Source organism: Rhinolophus ferrumequinum, chromosome 16 (genome assembly GCF_004115265.2).
Source record: "Rhinolophus ferrumequinum isolate MPI-CBG mRhiFer1 chromosome 16, mRhiFer1_v1.p, whole genome shotgun sequence".
NCBI lineage: Eukaryota > Metazoa > Chordata > Mammalia > Chiroptera > Rhinolophidae > Rhinolophus > Rhinolophus ferrumequinum.
In genome coordinates, this window is record NC_046299.1 from 29,428,356 (window position 1) to 29,454,748 (window position 26,393).

A 26,393-nucleotide genomic window follows, 5' to 3' on the forward strand; every position below is an offset into this window, starting at 1 on the left:
AATTAAGACTGAAAAACTGAAGCATCCCAGGAACTGTTATTAAAGCAACAGCTCCCTGACAGCAGCGTCACCCTCATTTCTTTACAGAAGCATCCAGCTCAGAGTATCAAGACTATATAATCATTAAAATGTACTATTTCACAACACCGTATGACTTAAAATTTGCAAAGTTGCCAAAATCATTAATAGGTTAGACAATATAGGTGGTTTTCACATGATCATTAGTAAAATGGACAACTGTCACCCAAGATAACTGACTCTATCTTAATATAGGTGGCTGATATATTACAAACATCTCTCTCTGTCTGTCTCTCTCTCTCTCTCTCTCTCTCTCTCTCTCTCTCTGTGTGTGTGTGTGTGTGTGTGTGTGTGTGTGTGTGTAAACACAGCACAGAGTAGGACTTTGTCATTCAAGGATTTATATTTAGGCTTCAACCTTTTAAGGAATGATTCTGAGAGTCCAGTACAAGCAGGGCTTCATTTGCCGAGAGGCACACATTTGATTAACATGCTCTGTGAAATGGGTATGAGGGGGGAAACCACTCAGAGATTGAATGCAAAGTCCCAAACTCCCCAACTCAATGTGGTTTGGCTGTCTGCTGTTAAGTTGACACGGATAAAGTAACTCTTGTTAATGTCTACATTTTTCAATGGTATTTTATAACATTTTCTGAAAGAAATCACATGACACGGAGTAGTCTCAAATTTGGGAATTCTCAAAGTTTTTGAATATATTCATCCAGAATGCCAAGGGCTTTCTAAACAGGTAATTTCACGGGCTAAATCCTAGATTATGGGAATAGGATTGGGTAGATACCATTAGAGTCCCTTCCAGTTGAGGGAGTACCTGAGACGGGATTTTAAAAGAACAAGGGAAATGTATCCAGTGAAGAAAGGACGATGTACATTAACACAAAACAAAACTCATACAAAGTGGGAGGCACATATCACGGTTCACCACTTCTTTTTCTAAGGACAACCCTGCAAATGACATTGAACAAGTCTTTCCAGACATCTACAGTAGGCTTTTGCCAGCTGCTCCCTTCTTGCTTCCAAAGAATTGACAGAAGTTTTTAATCTCAGTGCTACCACCTACCATACTGATTTCCATAAAAGGCAGAAAGATTTAAAACAACACGACAGCTTCCCTACAATACCTTAAGTGTCCTGAATGAAGAAAAAAAAAGCTATTAAAATGTTGTTGCTCATCTTCTGAATTCCTCCCCTATATGTAATATTCATCAGAACATGCTCCTTGGCTGGGACTTTACAAAGTCTAATCTCTACTTTTTGTATTATCGGACCTTGTATAAGTTTTTTTTATAAGGATATATCAGCACCTTGCCCTGTTGTATTTTCTGTTATCTCTAACTGACCTGCAAACATCCTGTAAACCTGAATGCACCAAGGCTGTTCCATCTCTCCCACTAGCTCTATCGTTTTCCAACCCTGTTTGCTCCATACCAAAAAAAAAAAAAAAAAAAAAAAAAAGAGGTTCTTGTTCTTTGGCATCACCAGATTGTGGCTTGCATAGAAAACTTCTGCCTCCAACATCTTTTCCTACCAACTCCTTTCTTTCTCCTCAGGGGACCTGACCTCCTTATTGCTGTCTTTATCTGCTCATAATAAAACATAATCCCAACTCAAACAATCTCTTATCCACATATTTTAGTCCCTTTTCTTCTTCCCCCATTTCAACTTTGACCCATTTAATTTGGGGGGGTGGGGAACCATCTTCTATTTTTACTTTCTATTGTGGAACATGGGTTACCATATGCATTCCTAGAACTTTACCATTCCTATCTGCAGAAACTCACGTAACTTTCTAAACATGATTTTTTTGTTGCCAGATGGTGCATTTTTATTTGTTTTTAGTACTGAATCTTCCTGTCTAAGATGGTACTTTGTTCATAAAGACTGCACCAATGAGCTGGTCTATTTCATCCATAGCTGTTAAAGAGTAAATTTATAGGATATTTGTAAGTGTGCATATGCATATATGTACACTAATACTGTATAGATAGACAGACAGATAAATAGATATAAATATATAGAGTCTGTAGGCTCAGAAGAGTCCATTTTAATTGTTTCCTTTTATATCTCCCTGTTCTGTTACTTACAGGTCAGGTCTCATAGTTGTCTCCTAACCCACTGGCTTCCTACTAAAATTCTCATGCTGTTTCCTTCTAAAAGCCATCTATTACTACAACTTCTTCCAATGATGCTCTGATTAAGAGCAATTCAAAATACTGTTTTCTACAACTGTTGACAGCAGGGAAATATTTAAGTATGCTACACTATACACACATAAGACTTACAAGTTATAAAATTAAATTTCTCACCAAGATTTGTCACAGCATTTAGCTAATAGAGACATCAACTTAATAAATACCTAAAAGGATTAAAGTTGTAAGACTCAAGTATGTTCACATTTCAACTAAAAAGCAAGATTTTTTTTTTTGCAATTAACTTCTAGCAGTGAAAATCACTTAACTGTTTTATTACATTAAAAAAAAAAGCTTAAGAAAAAATATAAATTCTATTTCTAGTAACAGGCTTTGACCATTTTCAACTTTTTCCATTTACATTCTCTCTCAAACTTCTTTAACTCTCTCCATTTGCACTAATATACTCTCAATGGTTTGTTCCTGCTGATTTTTGTGTAGTTGAATTAATTTATTACAAAAGTATGGAAACCAAAACATGCCATAGAAATACCTCATTTATCATCATAGAAAGAGCTATCTCATGTAAGTAACTTTTTCAAAACACTGGACGTTTAAGTGCCAAACCTTTAAAACTGATCCCCAAATCTATCCTTGCCTTCTTAAATAAAGGAAAAGAAACAATTTGAACTTTATTGGGATAAAAGGTTAGTATCACTTCTGAATATCACTTCTGTATTTTGAATATGTATATGGTTTATCTGCAGGAAAACTTGTTGGCAAGCTTAATAATTACTTAACAATTACTATATAAAATGAGTATAAAGGTCAAATAAAAGACTGTGGGTCTATCTCTTCAATAGGAAAAATCATTTGTCATTAGTGCTGGAAATTTGCAACAGTTATTTTGGTGCTATCAGGTCTTTTTTTTTGTTTTAATCACTATTCAATTTATAGTTATATGTAGAGAACTGTGGTTTGAATTATTATATTATTCTTTCATGGAGGTGTGCAAGGAAGGGATAAACATACAAATATTTATAATCAGTATTGATATCACCTTTACTAAGTAACATTCATATAGACATTTTTCCAAATTTCTACCTGCAAGTAACAGCCTGAAAACTTTCTCCTCAAAACTAGAAAGTATTCTATATCTGACAAATTCCTTGATTCAAAAATTCTGATTAGTGCAGTATACTTTTTATCCTCTTCATACATACAAGAAAATGAATTTTGTACAGTCTGTTTCTTCACTATTTCTCTCACATTAAATTAAAAAATACTTACTCTGGGTAAGACAAGCACTTACTCTGTGTAAGACATTGTTTCGGTGCTACAGAAGATAAAATGATGAGTAGATACACTTCCTGACATAAAAAGATTAAATTCTAATAGTGGAAAGAAGGCAAGTCTACAAACAGATCTAGTAAAAGACATATATAAATAGTACCCTAAATGTAAAGTATCACATATGGTTAAATGGAATTAGCAAAAGCTTCATGAAAGAGGTAGCATTAAAGATAGCTTTTGGAAGAGATACAGGATTTTTACAGTTATAAATGAAGCCAAAGTAGAAACTTGAAGATAGATTCAGGACACAATGAATTTTCCACTTGGAATGCCATCTTGAGTAAGAGTCAGAAACGTATCTGAAAAGAGGCTGAAATAATTTTTTTGTTAGTCTGTGGAATTTTTACTTAATTCAGTAAATAAGCAAGAGACCCCGAAGTTTCTAAATAGGGAAATATGATTAGAATGTGCTTTAAAAAGAATAATCTGTCACTGGTATGTAGGATGAATTGAAGTAAGGGGACACTATTGGGAGAAACTAATTAGAAGACAAATACAATAATCAAAAATTGAACTTCAATGATAGGAATAGAAACAGAAAGGACAGGCTATACGAGGCCTGACAATTAAGTTTGCAAACTTGTTGTAAAAATGTTGCTAAACTTTTTTTGAAATCAGAGGGATTATTCATTATGAATTTGTACCAACTGAACAAACAGTTAACCAAGCTTACTATTTGGAAGTGCTGAAAAGGCTGCATGAAAAAGATGAAAATGACCTGAACTTTTCACCAACAATTCATGGCTCTTGCATCATGACAATGCACCAGCTCACACGGCACTGCCGGTTAGGGAGATTTTAGCCAGTAAACAAATAACTGTATTGGAACATCCTCCCTACTTACCTGATCTGGCCCCCAATGACTTCTTTTTTTATCCAAAGATAAAGGAAATATTGAAAGGCAGACATTTTGATGCCATTGAGGACATTAAGGGTAATACAACAGCTCTGATGGCCATTCCAGAAAAAGAGTCCCCAAATTGCTTTGAAGGGTGGACTAGGCGCTGGCGTCAGTGCATAGCTTCCCAAGGGGAGTACTTTGAAGGTAACTGTAGTGATATTCAGCAGTGAGGTATGTAGCACTTTTTCGAGGATAAGTTTGTGAACTTAACTGTCTGACCTCGTAGGTTAAGGACATTTAAACTTCAAATGCTAGATGAGCGTTTTTAAGATAAGAAGAATTTTCAATATTTATACATTCAGAAAAAATTTATGAGTTCTTATTCTGGTCTTTAAGAGCTCACAGTTAGAGGTAGAAAGGATGAACAAATGCATTAAAAAGCAAAATATGATGAAGCCATTTAAAAAAATAAAAGCTAAGGCAACTCATTAGAGCAATACTGGGTATGGAGTGAAAAAAGAAACATTTGCAGTGGGTCATGAATCACACTGGGTTATGGTCTGGGTTAGATTGCTACAAGTGGAGTTTGGGATAGGGTTGGTTATAGAGAAAAAGCATTCAGGAAAAGCGTAAGTAGTCTTACAAACAACTAATATTTTTTGAGTGTTTATTATATGCCAGGTGCTTCTCTAAACATTTTGTGTATACACTCTCATTTAATAATCACAAAAATCTGTAGGGTATATACTCTTATTGACCTCATTTTACAGATGTGGAAAACATCTGCAAAGTGTGCCTTGTCATGCATGAGGTGACTACAGAGAGGTTTCCCACTGTACTGCACTCACCACAGACACACCATACTAACTTTCACCATCAAGTCCCAGAGTACCTTGACTGCTTCACCGAAAACAACCACTATTACCTGCAAACTTAGGTACAACCACTATTACCTGCAAACTACAAATATATAGAGAACACAACACTGCAAAAATATAGAGAACAATGCTAAAATAATTAGAATTCACTATTAAATACCTAAGCAGAGAAAAATAAACATGCAGGAAGTACACAATTTTCTAATTGACATGCTAGCTTTAGCTTGTATGTACTTACCGACATGGCTGCTTGATCACTGTTTATTAGTCTGAGAAGGAAGACAGCCAGGCAGTCAAATAAAAAGGGAAAATGTATTCCACTAACAGCAGAAGCAGTATTTCAAGGAGCAAAATAAAAAATAAGCTAGTTGGCTCTGCATGTTTTGCTAAAATTTAAAGGTATTTATCAAATAATGTGACGACCATTTTATTTTGAAGGTTTGTGCGTTTTTACATCCACACTAATCAGAAAAGTCAGTCCTCTTCCAGACATTTGTCTACCTAATCAAGTTGTCTAGTCAGCATCAAAATACTGAGAACATTAGCAGTTATTAAATGTCTGCTAAACTGGCAAATTTAGAAAATACCAGCTCTTTAACAAGGTTCTTTGCTTTAGAGCAGTTGTGCTCAAATTTTAAGCAAAAAATGCAGATTTCTAAGTTCTGCAAATTTTAATTAAGTCTAGAGCCAAGCGCTGGAATCTGAATTTTTAACAAGTTTCTCTTCCCACATGTGATTTTAATACAAAAAGAAATAAAATGTCTATTTTTTCATAAATAGAAAGTTGTACTGAATATGACTCTGAAGATGCTTAGAAAGGATAAGCCACTCTGCTTCCACATAATCTGCTAATATAGCATAAAATAAATTACTCAAGGAAAGATGGAACACTAAATTATTTTACAATTAATCATTTAAATGCATTTTCTCCCATAAGTAGTGAACAACAGATTAAAGTAAAAACCAAATCATTGCTCTCAATTTAAATACATGAATTTAACCTTTTCATATTAGGTCCATTAAACTCAAAATCTATTTATTAATGGAAGTTGAATGTCGGGTATAACCTACACAGAAGGTGCCCCTCCATACAGGAAGTTGTCCTCTTCACCAAAAACACAATGAGTAAAGGAGAAAGCACAAGCAGAACTGGAGGAAGGAGACACTCAACTAGCCAGGACGATCAACCTAATTAACCCTAGCAAGCAGCCCGCTGGCAGCTGTGTTAGCCAGATAAATTCATTCTTCTGGAAGACTGGACTAACTAAACTTTAGAAACTCTATCTCTACGTTCTTTCTAAATTTAACTTCTAATAAATTTTGTTTGGATTAGTATAATTATCCCACCACTACGGTTATTTTATTGAACTATTTTTCCATAATCTTTCAAAGTGTATGTATTTTGTGAGATATTTAAAACTACAAAGTCAAGATAAAATTTAGCTAAAATTTAGTAACCTAGTCAATAAAAGTCAGTCAACAACAATTTAACAAACACCATGTAAGTCATAGGACTTATGATGCTTTCATCATAGTCCACATCATATCATTTTTATATGAGTTAGTCAAATTAGATCAATATAACTCATTACCACTACATATTTTAAAAATTAATATCCACACAAGAAAAAACAATTTGTAAGCACATATATACAATATATGGCTAAATTTTCATTTGATAAACACTAAAATGTACTCAAAACTGACTATGCCACAATTTTGAAAATACAACTTTGTATTTTTAATACAATTCTTTCTGGTGCCACATAAAAGAAAGGATGATTAAAGCACATGATTGTACGGTTGATTATTAAAGTTCTTTGCAGTTTTCAGTCAAGTAAAATCCATTTAAACCCATATAATTAATTTGGACAAAAGTGTGACTGAAAAAAATAAAAAAATAAAAATAAAAGGGCAGGGCTAAAAGAGAAAATAGGGTTCCAGGAAAATAAATCTAATTTTAGGTTGGGACTTTACATGTGTCTGAAATAATGATGCTTAAAACATAATATTATATAGAGAGGGCTTAGAGACGATCTAATGCAATCACTTTACTTCAAAGAGAAGAAACAGGTTATTCAGAATCAATATGATAAACTAAGTTGATATGTTTGCTTCCCAACCATCCTGAGATACAAGTGAAATAAAAAGCATAGAATTGCAAAAAGGAATAAACGTTTAACAGCAGAGAAAATGAGGGTTTATGGGGGGAATTCATTAAGTGATGCTTTCTAGAAGACAGAAAGCAAATGAAACAAAGAAGAAAGAGCCACTGTCCATTATATGCTACCAGGAAGGAGCTTCAGTGGAGCTGGGAGCCAGCGATGCATCAGAGGTCCAGAGTTGGCAGGTATGAGAGGATGGAAATGAGAAATGGGATGTAAAACAAGAGATAAAGTTACTGAAAATTTCTGGAACAACTGTGCCAATGATCTTCTACCTACAGAGCATAGGCAATTTCCATAATGAAAGCAATTTGGGGGAGAGCTGAGACTCCTGGTATAGGCAAAAAGAGAGAGAGAAGGAAAGGGGGGGGGAAGTCGTCCTCTTTCTTGCATGGTGTGGTGATAATGGTAAGAGAGGTAGGGAATGCTATGTAATTTGTGGAATTCAGTGCAAAGTGAAAATGTGGGGCCTCTTGTTCAAAATTATTAAGAATTTCAAGACAATTAAGAGCACGAAACCACAACAGGAAGACCCCATGTAACTCTGTAGGTCACACATCCATGAAGTAGACCCTCAAGAGAGACCACAATCTCATGGCTAGCTCCATACATGTTCACTCTAGGTGAATCCTAGGCAAAATGCCCTAAAAATCTATATAAAAAATTCCCAGTCAGATTCCTACTTGGGGAAAAAGTCTATCAAAAAATGGCATATTTACCCCATTAAACTTTAATTAAAAAACCCAGCATATTTATACAGTAGCAGAATAAACCCAAAGAAGCTCTCCAGGGCTTCTTTATTAAAAGATAATGAGCAAATTAAAAGGGAAAAAAAACCCTGTTTGAGGATAACAGAAATAATTCAAGAAACAGAAAATACCTTAAAAAAAAAAAAAACCTCTAATATTCAGGCAGGTTTTAAAGATAACATATTTTTTAAAAAAGAGAGAAGAGTATTCTATGAAAAAAGAATACTTAAAAACAGAACTGATTTCTTAGAAATTAGTAAGAGTATAATTAATAAAATAGTCTATAGAAGGACTAAAAAATAAAGTTGAGAAAATCTCCCAAAATGTAGAAGAACAAAGATAAAGAAATAGGAAATGAAGCAAAGGATAAAAGACATAGAGGACCAATCTGGGAACTCTAACATCTAACTAATGAGAGTCCATAAAAAACAGAACAGAATAATGGAGGGAACAACATTATCTTTAAAATAGTAGAAGGAATTTCTCTGTGATAAATAAAGACACACATTTTTTGAAAGGGGTCAATGAGTAAAGAGTTCAGTGGATGAAACAAAAGCTTACATCTCCACACATTCCTATGACATTTCAGAATGTGAAAGATTAAAAAGCAGATCCTAAAACCTGGATGCCAGAAGACACTGAAGGAATGCAAAATCAGAGAAAAAGCTATTCAACCTAAAATTATATAACCAGCTAAACTATTAACCAAACATGAGGACATAGATATTTTCTAATATACAAGGACTTAAATAGTGTACTTCCCTTTTGGGAGGAAGTTATTGAGACAGTTCGGCAAAACCAACCAGTGAAGTAATAAAAACACGAAGAACCCAGGAAATAGTTCTCAGCACAGAGAGCAGAGAAGGAAAGTCCCAGGATAACAGCTGTGCATGATCTAACACTTGCAGAGAACAACTGGTACAAATTAGAGACAAAGGCCTCTGTAGCTGTCAGAAGACAGTAAATGATGAACTGATAGTAAATGAAGAACTGATAAAGCAAGGGAAAGGGAGGCTAATATCTTTATCTTAAATAGAATTAAAATACTGACTAAAGTCGGCGGAACAAAAAAAAATAGGCATATAACTATTTTACATAAAAAACAATAAATAGAAGAAACATAACATAATGTAACAATCAATAGGAGAAAAGAGGGGAAAGGAGAGATTGTTATGTGTGCTTTATCTTTCATAGCATGGAATCACTAGATACTCTCTGCTTTTTTATTAAGTTAACCAACAAAAGAAATCAAAACATGGTGAAAAATGGTAGTCTAAGAGAATGGAATTGGGAGTGGGGAAAGGGCAAGGAGAGAGGCTATTTTCCATCTCAAACTCTTTGGACTACTTGACTTATATTTTCAGCTCTCTCTATGAAATAAAACAGACATGAGACAATTCATCCAGACGTTGAATGAGTTGTCTATTTTTACAACACTAGTTAATTAAAAGAATCACGGCCTAGACCCCAAATCTCAATCTTCAGAAAAAAAATTATTTAGGAGAGAATAATTTTAAAAGTTAGATACTACCCATTTCTGTTCAAACCATGAATCTTCATTTATTACTGAATACATATTTGATTCTCGCTTAAAGGCAGAATAGTATGTTTTAAAATCATTTATAGAAATAAAAATGCAAATTAAAAATTTAGTGGCACCAGATACATTCAGTAGCAAAAGAGATTATAGCCCCAAATGTAAAGTCTCTGCAAAGGATAGTACTACATTAGCTCATCAATAAAACACAAATACCTGGAAGCAAACAATTAAGCCAAAACAAAACAAAACAAAACAAAAACAAAAAACAAACCCTTCAAAAGGAACACTTAAAATGGGAAATACCTTAAAAGGGAAATGGATAAATAGGAAGTAGATGTAGAGTTTAAAGATCAAATAACTTTTAGGGCATATTTCCCTGTCTTAAAAGTAGTTTCTTCTATAGTATTTTAATTTTATTATTGAACATATACTCTGATTTATTTCTTGAGTTAATAAAAAGTAGATAATTTTTCTCTGACAATGTGATTTTAAAAGCTATGCTATTTTTAGTGCTGTGCTAGTAAAATTTTAACAACAATTCTCTGGGAAAAAAGCCTTGATTTGTAAGATTTGCTGATTTCCATGGTCTAACTACTCCCACTATGGCTACAAATGTGATATCACTGAATGAACAGTTGGAAAGAGATGTACCATTTTCTCTCAGTAGAAAGGTATCTATAATCTTAGAGTAAAAGATATTGGGAGGAATGATCCTATTAATAGATGTTCTTCTTATGAACAGCTTTTCAGGCATCTATTCTCTAAAATGAGATATACTTTTAACCAGATAATGGTTTTCTTGAAAAATACCCAATCATATTAACATGTAATTACAGAACCCCATGCAAAAGAAACTCATTATTGCTAAAAATCATGTCAATTTTTTAATTGTTCATCACCACTTCTATTAATGCAAAAAATCAAGTTAATTATGTTTGGAACAAAAGAAAAACATCTATCTGGAAAAAAAAGAGTTTTGATATTTAAAATTCAAACAGAGAGCAGATTAGTTTAACACCCCTAGCGTAGTAGCAAATATAAGCACAAAAGATTACTTTACAGCTAAAGATAAAACAATAGTTTCTACAAAGTAAGAAATATAAGCACACTGATCATTCAAGATCTATTTATGTCTACTATAAAAGATAACCATTTGTTAATATAAATATTTGGATAAATTGGGTCCCTTTAGCGAATTAACGTGAAGAAATTTAAAATTCATTATCATTTACACATACCCCTTAGTGGCTGTAAATCAACAAAATATCTTTATTGAACCAAAAACATGATTAGCATTTATGAAGGAAGGAAATGTTCATTGTTCTTTCTGGAAGCCGACTACTGCTGGGTCTTTAGGCGGTACATTCACAGTAAAATGTTATTGCATTCCATTTGGCAGTCATGAAGAATGATTAGGTATGTCTGAGCTGCTCAACCATTTCTTCTATTTATATACATGTAAGTGGTAAATAAATGTTTAATGCTGTTTAAAATTCTTCCACTTTTAAATTTTCTATAAAATCTTATTTAAAAAAAAAAAAGAGCTTGCTTCCAAGTTAGGCTTAAAATAGTGTCAAAAATAAGTGTCATAGAAAAAGATGACTTGTAGAATACATGCCAAAATGTTAACAGTGGTCATCCTTTGACAAAATAACAAATAATTTTTATTTTCATCTATACTGTACTTTCTAATTGTTAGAGAAAAAAATTATTAGAAACAAAAAGTGTCACACATTTGAAAAAGTAAAAACTGCTGATTCTAAGAGTACTAATTTAGGGATAAAATAATAGTTATTTCATATACTAATCAGACTTTACTGGCATTAGCTAGCATCTGACCATTAGCCATTATAAGCACTGCACTCAAGCTATAATAATTATTCAAATAAAAAAGCTTTACATGTCTGTATAATGCAAAAGTATAGGACCCATAGCTAAACAACAAGCTAAAATAAAATGCAGGCATAAATACAAGAGAAAAAAAAGAAAATATATTAAAATGAAATGAGTACCATAAAGGGCCTTAAAACAATAACAGGGAAAAAACAAAACTAACGTTTTTGTTAATAGTACCTACCTTTCGCCAAGCACCCTGCCAGACAACTTTTTTACACACTCTTTTAATTAATCCTACGATAGTCCTTTGGGGAAAAAAATGGCTTATGCTCATTTTGCAGAAGGTAAGAGGCTCAGAAAGGTACAGCAAATTGCCAGGATCCCATAGCCAGTAAATTACAAATCTAAAGTTCAAACATAACTCTTTCTAACTCTAGAGCCCATCCTACACACTCCTCATTTCAGCACCCTGGCCCCCAAGAACAATAAAAGATAAATGTGTTTAGCTCTGTGTCAGAAAAAAGTCAAGTTCCTTGAGGTAGATAATATATTTAGCAAGGCAGCTTAACATTTTGGGTAATGGGGAAATACCTATCATTATTATAAATACTGCTTATTTAGCTTGCTGTGAATTCCTATGGCCAGTAGAGAGTTTGGCTTCTCTGCTAGAGCACAGGGAAATGCAGATGAACAGAAAAGTTAGTATGAAAGCAGGGAAGTTCTTTACTTTCCCCTGCATAGGCTTGCCCTGGCTGACTCTTAAGGGAAAAGGGTACAGGAAGTAACATACCAATTGTCTCACTGATCCAACCCTGGAGATAGAGGTATTTAAAGGGGACAATATTGGTGATCCTGCAAACACTACAGATTTCTACTGCTACCACCATGTAGTAGAAAAGTGGAAATGACAAAGTTCTTTCCCTGGGCTCCATCAAAACCATTATCACCCATTAATTTCTACTGTTCTCCACCTTGTGAGCAGAGAACAAAATTGTATTGGGTGAATTATAACTTTTCTGGAATCAGTGGAACTTTTACTGGGTAATGTGGTCAGCAAATGTACATCATGACTGTCTTTGATCGAGAAAATATTCTTTTGCAACAATGACAGGGACCGACAAAAACTAAATACGCGGGGAAGCTAAGAGTGGAGCTTTCAAACTAAAAGTGTTCTGTGTTAGGTACTTTTTAGGATTGGGGGTGAGAGAGACATTTTTACCCCACAGAATCCACTTCTCTGTCCAATTACTTGCAGTATTGGCCAATACTTACTATTTGAAAGAGTGACTCTTGGTTTCACAACTCTCATTGACTCTAATGGCAATGTTTCTGAACACTGCCAAAACGAGCCGCAATACTTAACTCCTCAGGTTTCCAATCAGGATAGCTAGTTCTGCTTATGCTGAATGACTTGGGAGTGAATGTGATAATACATAAATAATCTTCTGAAGCTTCTTTGAGGGTTAAAGGAGTCTAGAACTGGCCTCTCTCTCTCTTTGGGTCAAAGGGTAACCTGAAACTAATGAATCATCTTTAGCTTAAAACATTTAAATAAAAATGGTAGCTTATATAATGCCATATGTTGCTTAGAAAATATATATATTTAAGAACATTCAAGTAAATAACATTGCCTCTGTTTTTCACTTGAAAGAAAACAATTTAGTTGAATATTTTACACAATTTCAGGGCTTCAGAGAATTAATACACTAAGTCTTAATACAATTATTAACTCTAGCTAAAATTTACCATAGTCTATAATTTAATATTTTTTCTTGGGAATCATGCTTCTAGTTCATCCCTTAAATAAGAATACACTGTTGTTAGGACCATTTTCTCTTCTATTAACTATGAACTATAATTTTCTTTTTATTTGGTCATATCCTATATTGAATTTGCTGATCTACATTGTATAAAAATTTTTCCTTTATTAAAAAAATCCATGTTAGATAACATAAAAATTCAAAATGGTATAAGAAGACTCATCTGAAACTATACAAAATATCGTAATAGATCAGATGAGTGATTTAGTTAGGCCAGAAGTCTCTCTCAATGTCACCAGAATACGTCCTATGAGAAAGTAGGATTTCCCTTCAGACGGCAGCCTCCAAAGATGAGGCATTTACCTCATTTAACATATAACCTCTCAGTTCTACCACAGTTATGCACAAAATTCCTACCCATCACATGGTGCCAACCTATGAAGCAGACATTGCAACATAAAAACATAATGTGTGTATCTGTGTACATGTGTGTGCACATGCACATGTTTATTAGTGAGGATTGGTTTTGACTGGAAACATGGAAATTTTACTGACAAAATGAATTCAAATGAATTCAACAAGTATTTAATGTGTATTATATGAGCACTTTTTAAGAAATTAGTTGAATATAAAAATTAAATATATACAGTTTTCGTTTTTCAACTCAAGTACAGAAGTTAGGAATACATCATCACTGGTTAAGTTTCTAAAAGTTCTTTGAAACAAATTCACCATTACAAACTCTTTAAGAAATTCTTCTATTCATTTTTTAGCAACACCTTCCTTCAACTATTCTAATCAGCCCTTTGGAGCAGCTCCTGATGAGGAAAGAGAGTAACATTTTTTTTCATCTTAAACAAGGGATATGGTTGGAGTCAGTTGGGTAGGCTCCAAATTAAACACTTTATTTTTATGTTGAGCTTATCTTATGAAATAAAAAGATCAATAATATTTTTCCTATTTTATTTGTACAAAAACTACTCCATGTTTTAACCATAGTTCTGTTACTTCTGAATATACCTAATGATGGCATGTTCATTCCACCATAATTGCTTTGGTCTTTGCGCTCCTTATCTGAAGAATCCAGTGTTTCAGCCTTCACACTCAAATGTCCCTGCCATACTTTTTTTTTTTAATGTTTCATCATTATATTGTTCAAGATGTAGATGTACTATGACTATGTGTCGGCATAGAAAAATGCTATTTTACTTTTAATCTCTTGCCTAAAAATATCCAATAATTTCTTGGCCTTTTCTAACTGGAAAAGCCATTAATTATATAGACTTTTATAAAAACTACTCCTATGAGAGTTATTTCTCTTTAAGTCTATACTGTCAATTTCATGATTTTATTTTGGTTTTGATGGGAAGAGAGTTGTTGGTATTGGTTAAAATACCAATGATTAAAAAGTAAAACAAATGAAAAGTTCAAATAATTGACTAAGTTATGATTCTTTACAAATTAATTTATAATAAAGGGAAAGGATATATTCAAGCTAAGTAGTTGATTTAAACAAGTAACCCTCAAACTAAAACTGAATTCTAAAATATACTTTAGTAAGCAAAATTATAATATAATTTTTGAAAATGTGTTATACTTACAGGCAAATGCGTAAACACTTGAAAAATGCTTCTCAAAAAATTAATAAGATCCATTAAATAACCACTCGCTCTTCCATCTGGCTCAGACATTGTCCAGTCATAATCAGCAAGCTGAACAAATTCATCAATTTTTTGATTAAGTTTGGTATATATTTCTCCTTCTGCAGCATGTCGAGCATCCTGACAGAACAAAATAACAACAAAAAGAAACAGTTATAGAAGCAGACAATAAAACAAGTTTTCTTAAAATTCTACATTTTATTTTATATTTTTCTAATATTTTAGTCATTTTCTAATGTTTTAGTCATTTATTCAAAGTCCAAGAAAACTGTTTGTATTTTGGCTGGCAGTACTTTTATTTATTTGACTGGACATCATTTTGTTTTTCTCCAACCTTGCTATCACCTTTTTTATCTTTATGTGGTAGAATAATTTATGAGTTACTCATTATGAATTGTTCTCCCAGTTCTAAGCAGACCCTTAAGAGAAACAGAAGTAGAAAAACAGAAGTTGTCAAGAATGCAAAAGAGCACCCCATCCATTGACTCACTAAGGGAAATTAAGTTGGACTATAACAGAAGGCATGGAATAGTTACTGGTGTTTTAAGTTGAGCATGCAGAGAGCGAGAGAGTGAGAGAGAGAGATAACTTCTCAGAAGAGGAGAAAAGAAATGAAGGGAGTGATACAAAAATAGAAAAGTAAGGATCTCGAAATATTCTGTCCTCCATAAAAGCAACAAGAAAACTAGCAAAATTGTCAAAATCTACTTTCCCAGAACTCTGAAAATTAACACAAAACTTACAGCAATCCAGGCAGCATTTATTAAATACACTTTAACAGCTGAATCTTGGTAAGAAAACAAGCTTTGTGACATTTTAATGTGCCTTATTTCCATTCTCCCTCCCCTGCTCCAGCTCTTCAATACCCTTAAAAATCAACACCCCACAACTGTGATGAAAACCAGAAGTTTCTCAGCCATTAAAGTGGCAGAATGGGGTTGGAGCTCCTTCAAAGCCAAGTTCCCAGAGAATTATCATATCTGACCTATTTGGTCGTTCCCTGGAAGATCCCACTTGCAGGGATGTCTTTATATGCCCTAAATTGGGGCTTGTCCAGTGCAGAAAGCCTTTTCCCTGAAAGCCATTTGTTGAAAACAGAGGCAATTGTTTAACAACACAGATGCCTTAGGTGGTGAATAATAGGACACACAATAGACTAATCAAAAAGCTTAAATGAAAAAACTGAGGAACAAAATGTCAATAGATGGCTTTGAAAAGCTGACATATTCCTGGGAATCTAGAAGGCTATGTGCATGTGTAGAGCTGTGCACATGCTCAGGAAAGACCTGAGAAGGCTGTAAGCTCTCATCTATGGCTGACCTTGAAGCAGGAAGTAAAGGCTAAAAGCAGAGCTGTCAAATGCCTGACTTTTGAAGCATGCTCCAAGACACACAAAGAGGTCCTCAGCAAAGACTGGGGGATGTATTTGTTCCAGTCTTTTAAGGAACTCTGTGTCCAGTCATTAGTTGGCCACTAATCTAACCAAGCAGAGACTTCAGTGGTCACACATAACAAAGAATTCAGGCTTTATAGAATTAATTCAGAAAAGTAACGAAAGAAGCAAACCATCACCAAGAAAAAAACAAACCTTGGGAAGAGGGGATAATCTGATTTCCTGAGTTGTCACATACTATTTTAATGTCCAGTTTTCAACAAAATTTACAAGTCACACAAGGAAATCACAAGTCACACAAGGAAATGACCCATACACAGAAAAAAGAAAAAAGCCATCAATAGAAACTGTCCCTGAGGAAGCCCAGATATTGGACTCATAAGACAAAGACTTTAAATCAGTTATTTCAAATATGTTCAAAGAACTTAAAGTAAACCATGTCTAAAGAAATAAACAAAAATACGAAAACAATGCCTCCAAAATACAGACTATAAAGAGACAGAAATTAAAAAAAAGAAAAAAGAAATTCTGTAGTTGAAAAGTACAATAAAACAAATATCTCTACAGGGGTTCAACAGCAGATTTGAGCAGGCAGAAGACAAAGGAAATATGATCAACAATATAAACAAATTATACCTAACAGACATCTATAGAACACCCTACTCAACAATAGCAGACCATTATTTTCAAGTGAACATGGGACATTATCCAGAATAGAGCATGTTAGGCCACAAAAAAAGCCTTAAAAGGAATGAAATCATACAAAGTATGTTCTCCAACCACAATGGAATGAAATTAGAAATTAGTTAACAGAAGGATATTTGAAAAGTTCACAAATATGTAGAAATTAAACAATAGACTCCAATAAGTAGCCAATGGGTCACAGAAGAAATCATGATCAAAATCAGAAAATATTTTTGAGATAAATGAAAACAAGAACACATCAAAACTTATGGGACGTAAAGAAAACAGTGCTTAGAGAAATTTATAGCTACACATACCAATATTATATAAAAAAGAAAGATCTCAAATCAATAATCTAAACTTCCACCTTAAGAAACCAGAAAAAAAAAGTTGTGGGTTCTTGCTCACTCAAACAGCAGCACTCTGATAGAATTGCATGAGGGGGATTGGGGAACTGAAGACTAGGCATTGCAGCCTTTGGAACCAAGGCAAAAGATCCCCATGCCGGTGCTTTTCTTTAAAAAAAAAAAAAAATCACATTGACATGGAGAGGAAGCATCTTGAAAGTTAAAACTAGAACAATCTTTGCCCTTTTCTCAGGTTTTTTGGACTGCACAAGCCCCCAGAATTCTCTGTACCACCTTAAGGAGGGTACAGCAGACCATCCTGGCCAGCAGAGCTTGAGAGCTAGATTTAATCTGATGAGGGTTGGGGGGAAGATGGCAATGTGATATTTCTGGCAAAACTAATAAATAGGTATCTATTTAGATTCTTACCTTGCTTAGAAGAGACCTGAGTATCACTCACCATTTATTAGTCACATATTACATTTGAATACAACTTAATACACAATGTACATCAAGTCTAGGAGGAAGAACACTATAAAGACACTGAGATGAGTAAAACAGTTCCCATCCTCAAGGATCTCACAATCCAAGGAGAGATACACTATAACAAAACATGACTAGTGCGATATTAGAGGTTTAACAAAGCATCTTGAGTAAACAAAGGAGGAAATAATTACTACTTATTTGATAAAAAGCTTTGTGGAGGGGATATCATTTGAGTTATAACTTGAAAAAAATATAGTTAGGAACTCTTACTTAGGTATTTTGGTTTATGTGCCTTAAGAAATTTTCAAAAGAATAGTGTAAGAGAAGGTAAACATGATCAATCAAAATACTATACCCCATTTCACATTTCAATGCTTTGTTTTATGGCTCCCTCTCCAATTTTCACATTGTCTAACTACTGACTACTCCAGTAGGCAGATTGGGCTGAAGAAAACCAACTACTGCTACCGTATTTGCATGACTGCCTTCACAGTAGGATTGGAACAGGAATTCCAAGAAAGAGTTTTCTTCTCTCTCCACTCAGAGGTCTAACACAAATGTGACACAGAAAATAAAAACTTTCAACAGTGTCTCTCTTCAACTACAGAAGAAAGTAAACACTACTTTAGATAGAAAAGGAATTTAAGATCATGTTAATGCTATAACCGAAATGTTAATGAAGCATTAAATATGGCAGTAGCAAAATCAGTTCTGACTCAAAATAAAGTTATTTATAGCAACTTAAGCTATTAGTGTTTCTCTATTAAAATTTCTGATGCAATGCAAATCTCCTCAGAAAAATCTTAAGACTGAGACGCTGAACATTAGTGTTTAGCAATCACTTACCCGCCACTATAAATTGGGCACTCTGAGTAATGTAGGTACAAAACATCCACTAAAATGTAAGCAACATGAAGACAGGAAGTTTGTGTCTGTTTTTGCTCACTGATGAATACCCAGCACCTAGAACAGTGCTTCCAACAGAGTAGGTAGTAGATGAGTACGTGTTAAAATTTTTTTAAAAAATCATTACTGTCTTAAAGAAGTTTATAACCTAGTTGGGACAGAAAAGTACCACAAATAAAATAATCACAGAATGAATAAATATTAACTTGGTATTGATTACATGTATAGTAAATATGTAGCAAAAAAGGAGATATGTGGGCTGAAAAGGTTTATATCACTTGCTGTTCCAGTTAATATTGTTACTAACAATCCCCAAATCTTAGCAGCTTAAAATAACAAGCATTTCATTATGCTCTCAGGTTCTATGGGTTAGGAAAGCAGACAGGGAACCGTGGGGATGACTTTGTTCCACTATATCTGAGACCTCAGATGGAAATGAGACTCAACAGCTGGGGATTAGAATCATCTGGAGGGTTTTCCACTCACGTGTCTAGCACCTAAGATGGGCAGCCTCTCCACGTGACTTGGCTTCCTCACAGCATGGTCGCTACACGGTACCTGGACTTCTTACATGGCAGAGCAGGCCTCGAAGCATGTGTGTGTTTCATGCTTGCAATAAGGTAGAAGTGACATTGCCTTTTTTGTCCTAGCCTCAGTGTACTCTACCGGTTAATGCAGTCCCAAGCCTGCCTAGATTCAAGGGGAGGGGACACAGATCCCCACTTCTCACTGAGTAGCATCAAGGAATCTGTGGTCATTTAAAAAATCACTATCCTGCTAATAATGATCAATGGAGAAGTGGCCCATAAAGAATATATAGGCCAGGGCGTTGAGAAAATGGGAAAGGGTTTGATTTCCATGATTTCACTTATCTTTTATATCTTGAGCAAATTACTTGTGTAAATCTTAGTTTTCTCATCTATGAAGAGACTCGTCATCACTATCACTGTCTCGGGGGGCTGATTTGAGCATTACACAAGCTTTTATAATTAATGTAAAGTAGTCTAACAGTACTGGGCACCCAGTAGACGCTCCAAAAAATAGTCTTTTCCTTACACCCACTAGTGTTGGGTACCTAATAATGCTGAATAATGTTTATTAAGTGAACTATATGGGAAATTAGTGTATCAGAATCACAAGCCATCCAAATTGCCCAAGTTAGCTTAACTTCCTGTAGTTATTTGCATGAAAGGGAGAAAAAAATTGGGTATGAAACATTCACAGAATGATTTTTTAAACATGAAGCACGAGTGAAACAGAAAAGGGGCTCATATTTAATGTGCATTTAGCACAGCAGTAATATCTCTGTCTCTTTACCCCCCTAACAGCATTAGAGGTACCTAAGTGGTCAAATGCTTATGGCCATCACACACCTCAACGATGCCACTTATGTACCACATTCTCAAAGAAATAGAAAAATATAAAAATCATTTATTTACCACTTTGCATTTTGGCCTAGTGTTCACCAGTCTGCTCTATTTCTGTCTCACTATCTGACTGAATCTAAGCAGATGAATAGAGGTCACTACAGAGATGAAGTAAGACTGCAACTTCAGAAGGCAGCCAAACCAGGGAGGCCTAAAGCTCAGAACCGCATGCATACTCACCATTATACTCAACCCACTTCCTTTCTATCACCAGGCAAAGAAAATTTGGAGTCTGATTGCTCTTATTCTCTACTACATTTCCTTTCTGCACTCGGGCTGCGATATATGATTTCTCTTGCTTTTCTGGGACACCTCTAACATAGGCAGGAAAGGAAAGACATGCCGAATAAAAATTTAACAACCAGTATCAGACTTCAGTCTTCCAATCTCACAGAACTAAAATACTTGATGGAACTTCAAATATTTTTTAAACTAACTATTCTTTTAAAATCCTAATTTAAATTCACCTTTAAGAATCAATGGTATACTTCTTAATTCTCCTTTTTATATAGAATTTTGTTAAAACTAAATAAAGAAGGTATTATTTACGATTTTCCTGGATTTTTCAAAGCAGTATGAGACAATTAAAACATTAACCAGAAGCTATGATATGGAGAAGGACCAAATAGCTAGAAATTTTGAAGTGATAAGGGAAAACAAACACTATTTATCTGAAGGAAGAAAAATTATAAAAATGATTATGATGAGACCATTCACATTATAGTCAAATGAATCAGAGTTTAGAATGATTTAAAATCCAGCTTCTGGATTACCTGGAATAGTTGTAAGTGATTCTAAATTAAATATTTTCTAATTCTCAAATTACCTAAATTATCTCCTTTTCCTTTTTAAAAGGTGAGTGGTACATTTTTACCTTTCCAGTTTTCAAAGGCTTTTGTACCTCAAAAGTGATAAAGAATAGCTAGGGTCTTTGTAATAGCATCTGCCACTTCTTAGGTAATCTAAGTTGTTTGTCATCGGGTTTGCAAATCATCTGATATAAATAGCTTTTTAAAGTACTCCTCAACTATTTTCTTCCTTATTCTCTTTCTGCTTTCTACCACTTTATAAGAGGTACTTGTTATAATTAACTGATTACTGATGCTAAATTACAGAAAAACAGAAAGCTGAATACTTTCATGCATCCATGGGGATTGAGGTAGTCTATAAATTTTTTTGAACTGAAAAATGCTTTTGCTTTTTCTGTTAGATGTTATGGTTTTGGCAAAGTAGAACCCCTATATAACTGACCTAATTATTTATTCTAGTCAATAAATATTTAAGTTTTTAATTTTCTCTGATCTACCTTTTAGGGCTTTATGTAATTCAAATATATTAAACTAGCTGCAAGCATAAAACTGCTTTATGCAGCCCTCTCTAATGGGGGAAGAAAAGAGGAGAAGTTGGTAACAGGTAACAAAAGGAAGAAATGTTACATGCATTGCTTTTAAAAATGACAATGAAGAAGGGAAATTATACAAAGGAACACTTCATCAATAAGAGAAAAGCATGTAAATAATCAGAAGTTGAAATGCAATTAATCAGTCAAGAATATTTCAAGTGTGCTAGCAATGCAATAATAAATCAACTTTATATATGCAAAATAAAAAAATTATAATTTAAATGAGAAATTAAAAAAATTCCTAATACCTTACTAAAAGCTTACTAGTTTTAAATGTATTCAGTTTATGAATGTATATCTTTACTACCAAAAGTTAAATAAATGTACATTTTATTTTACTCATATGTAACACCTCAGTTATTCAGAGGTTACATATAGTCAATAACCAAGAAGGAAGCAAAAAAAGTCACTGAGTAGCCAAAAGTGCCATCGTACTTCATGTACCAATAAATAAGTTGTAGTAAATCCTATGATAGAATACTATACTAAATTGAAAATAAACAACAGCTACATGCAACATAAATGAAATATCACAAATCATGTTGAGTGAAAGTTAGACACAAAAAAACGCACTCTTATGATTCCACATAAATAGAGTTCAAAAACAGACAAACGTGCTGTTAAAAGGGTAAAGGGGGTCAAATATATGGTGATGGAAGGGGAATTGACTCTGGGTGGTGAACACACAATGTGATATACAGATGATGTAATACGGAACTGTACTCTTGAAACCTATGTAATTTTACTAACCATTGTCACCGCAATAAATTTTAGTTAAAAAAAAAAGTATTGAGAGGAAGAAGAGATAATAACTGGGAAGAGCGATAAGGGAGGCTTCTACAATGCTACTAATGCTTTATTTCTTGACCTCATAATTCCATAGGTGAGTTAATTTTTTTCAATTTAAACAGAATTTATTTTTTAGAGTAGTTTTAGGTTCACAGCAAAATTGAGGAAAAGGTACAGAAATAACCCATATACCACCTGCCCCCACATTTGCACAGTCTCCTCCACTATCAAAATGCCCCACCTGAGTGGTACATTTGTTACAATTGATGAACTTACATGATTATCACCCAAAGTCCATAGTTTACATTAGGGTTCACTCTTGGTGTTGTACATGCTATGGGTTTGGACAAACGTGTAATGATATGTATCCATCATTATGGTATCATAGAGTAGTGTCACTGCCCTAAAAATCCTCTGTTCTCCATCTGTTCATCTCTCTCCCACCCCCAACCCATGGTAACCACTATCTTTTTACTGTTTCCGTATTTGCTTTTTCCAGGATATCACATAATTGGAATCATACAATATGTAGACTTTTCAGTTTGGCTTCTTTCATTTAGTATTATGTCATTTAAAGTTCCTCCGCATCTTTTCATGGCTTGATAGCGCACTGCTTTTTAGTGCTGAATAACATTCCATTGTTTGAATGCCCCAGTTTAACCATTCATTTACTGAGGCCCATCTTGGTTGTTTCTAAGTGTTGGCAATTAGGATTAAAGCTGTTTTAAACTTACACGTGCAGATTTTTGTGTGGACACAAGTGTTCAATTCACCTGTGTAAATAACAAGGAGTGTAATTGCTAGATTGCATGGTAAGAGTATGTTTAGTTTTATAAGAAACTCTTAAACTGTCTTCCAAAGTGGCTGCACCATTTTACATTCCCACCAGCAATGAAGAAGAATCCCTGTCACTCCACATCCTCACCAGCATTTGGTGGTGTCAGTGTTTTGGATTTTGGCCATTCTAATAGGTGTGCAGTGGTATCTCACTGTTAATTTGCAATTCCCTAATAATATATGAGGAGGAACATCTTTTCATATATATATACACACACACACACACACACATATATATATGTATGTACACACACACACACACACACACACTCACACATATTTAATTATAGTTGACATTCAATCCTATTCTACTTCAGCCCCAGGTGTACAGTGCAGTGGTCAGGTATCCATCCACACAGTCCATGAAGTGATCCCCCTGATAAATTCAATACCTCCATCAATCTACTTTTAATCTTTATATTAAAAGTGGGTTTTATAAACAACATATAGTTGGGTCTTGTTTTACTGACCCACTCTGACAACTTATCTTTCAATTGTTCTTTGTAGACCATTGATGTTTAAAGTAATTATTGATCTAGTGTTTTTCTCTTAACATTTTAATATTTCATTCCATTCTCTTCTTGCTTGCATGGCTAACTAAGAGAATTAGATATAATTCTTACCTTTGTTACTCTAGGTAAAGTGTTTTTTCCTCTGGTTTCTTTCAGGATTTTATCTTTATCTTTAATTTTCTGCAGTTTGAATATGATATGCCTAGGTGTAGCTATTCTGGCATTTATTCTGTGTCCTCTAATCTTTCTGGATCCATGGTTTAAATGTCTGACATTAATTTGGGAAAATTCTCAGTCACCGCATCAAATATTGCTTCTGTTCCTTTGTCTCTTTTCTCTCCTTCTAATATCCCCACTGCATGTATGTTATACCTTCTGTAGTTAGTTGTCTCACAATTGTTGAATATTCTGTGCAGATTTTTTTCAGTGTTTTTTTTTTCCCTCTGCTTTTCTGTTTTGGAAGTTTCAGTTGACATATCCCCATGCTCAGAAATCCTTTCCTCAACCGTGTGCAGTCTACTAATGAGTCCATCAAAGGCATTCTTCATTTTTGTTACAGGGTTTTGATCTCTAGCATTTCTTTATTAGTGTTTCTTAGATTTTCCACCTCTCTGCTTACATTATGCATCTGTTATTTCATGATGTCTATTTTATCTATTAAAGCATATTAATCATAGCTTTTTTTTTTAATTCATAGTCTGATAATTCCAATATTTCTGACATATCTGAATCTGGTTCTAATAGTTACTCTATCTCTTCTAACTGTGTTTTTTCCTTTTAGTCTGTCTTGTAATTTTTTCTTGATAGCCAGACATGATTTACTACGTGAAAAGAACTGCAGTAAACAGGACTTTAGTAATGTGGTAGTGAAGCCTGGGGGGAAGGAAAGTGTACTCCAGTCCTACGATTAGACAGACCTCAGTTTTTAAGTAAGACTTTGCTCCTCGACGGCGAAATTCGCAAGTGCTTCTCATTTTCACTTCTTAGGTGGAGAAGGATGCTAGGATTGGGTATTTCCCTTCCCCCAATTTGCTTAGGTTCTGATAAAACCCCAATAGTTTAGGAATTGGGAAATAGTTTGTTTTGAGATTAGTTTTTGTTGAGAAGCATAGAATGCTTAAAGAACAAAATGTTCTGGCCTATTTCAAATGCTTCCTTCCCTTTCCTGGAAGCACAAGAGGATTTTTTTTTCCTCCAGTCTTCATTGGGAACACCTGGTAGGGCTCTAGGAAGTAAAGCTCACAAAAGTGTGCACCACCATGATTGGGTCCCCCTGGAGATTTAACTTTCAGACTTATCCACACTAAGTCTCCAGCACTTCATTAAGTACAGTTCAGGTTTACTGTAGTGGTTCCTGCAGAGGTTTCTGCTCCATTAAGTTGTGATTTTCTGTATTTGCCTAACTGTTTCTCCACATTTGGGGGTAGTGGTTTGCCCTATGATCTCACTTCTCTGACAAATCAAAGAGTTGTTGTTTTTTCAGTTTTCTCAGCTTTTTACTTGTCAGGACAAAGTGAAAACTTCCAAGTTCTTCACATACCAGATTAGAAACGAAAGTTTTTGTTCACTTTTTAATAATTAATGGAGTTATATATGTATAATCTATACATTTATAAATTATGTATATTTATATATGTATGTTACACTTTAAAAAAAAAGGTATTTTAAAAGTCCATTTACTATGCCCTTGCTCCATAGGAATAGAATTTCAAGACCTTAATCAAAGACAACTTATCACTATCACTTTAGCCATAATCCTAAAATAACTTCGTTACATACGAGTAGTCATCAACAGATTAAAAAAAGGCAAACTAGAAAAAGAATCAGAAGTATATTCCTTCTAGGCATTTACAGATATAATCACTGCCAGGACGCTAAAGAACTCTTCAGAGTGGCAGATTAGAAAAGCTCCAGGGAGCAAAATTAAAGAGCTCTGATGCCAAAGAAGAAGAACTGGGTCATTTCCCTACTATACAGATTAAAAAGGGAATGGTATACCCATTTTGCCCTCTATTCTTATGCAAATCTTTTCAGTTAGAAGTCTTATATTAGCTTCAAGTAGCTCTCAGTGTGGGTCCAGGTTAATTTCAAAAAGCTGAGCTACTGCTTGAGGGCAGGAACTACTTACTTTCCTTTTTTGTTTCACTCACAGATTTAGCAAAATGAAAGGCACAAGCTAATAAGATAGTCTATATAGTTCATAAAATAAATATGATAAAAATCAAGCACTTTGTGTGTGCACATGTGCTTTTTACAGAGGAAGCAAAAGGAGGTGTGGATAAAAGGATCCTGTAAGTGCTTATTTCCATAATCACTAAGCAACTAAATAGAAATATGTTTGGTAGAGTCACTGGACTGAAAAGAATTAGGCTAAGAGGTTAACTAAGCGATCCATACTAATGTCTGTAATCAAGACTAGTTTAATCATCTCTGTGAAAGAGGCAACAGACTGACTACTCACAAGGAATGGAAATGCCCCCAATTTCCCTCAGTAATTCACTTTAATATTGATTTAACAATTCTTGATGTTGAATTGCTTCACCTCATAGTTTACAACAAATTCCTTTTGAAATAGACCAAAGGTAGAACTGAAGAATACTTGACTTTCATAGACTGAGCTTGAAACAGCTCTTGTTCTCATATCATAAAGGGTTTCCTGAGT

General features: G+C 34.2%; 1 protein-coding gene across 7 annotated transcripts in view; it reads right to left on the minus strand.

The window, feature by feature from the left end:
* EXOC6 (exocyst complex component 6) overlaps positions 1-26,393 on the minus strand; it is a 172,856-nt gene that overhangs the window by 52,040 nt on the left and 94,423 nt on the right. For all 7 annotated transcript variants that reach the window (XM_033130775.1, XM_033130780.1, XM_033130778.1 and 4 more), the window contains exon 18: positions 14,889-15,068. In XM_033130775.1, the coding sequence (XP_032986666.1) occupies positions 14,889-15,068 (180 nt within the window). The remainder of the gene's footprint in view (positions 1-14,888; positions 15,069-26,393) is intronic.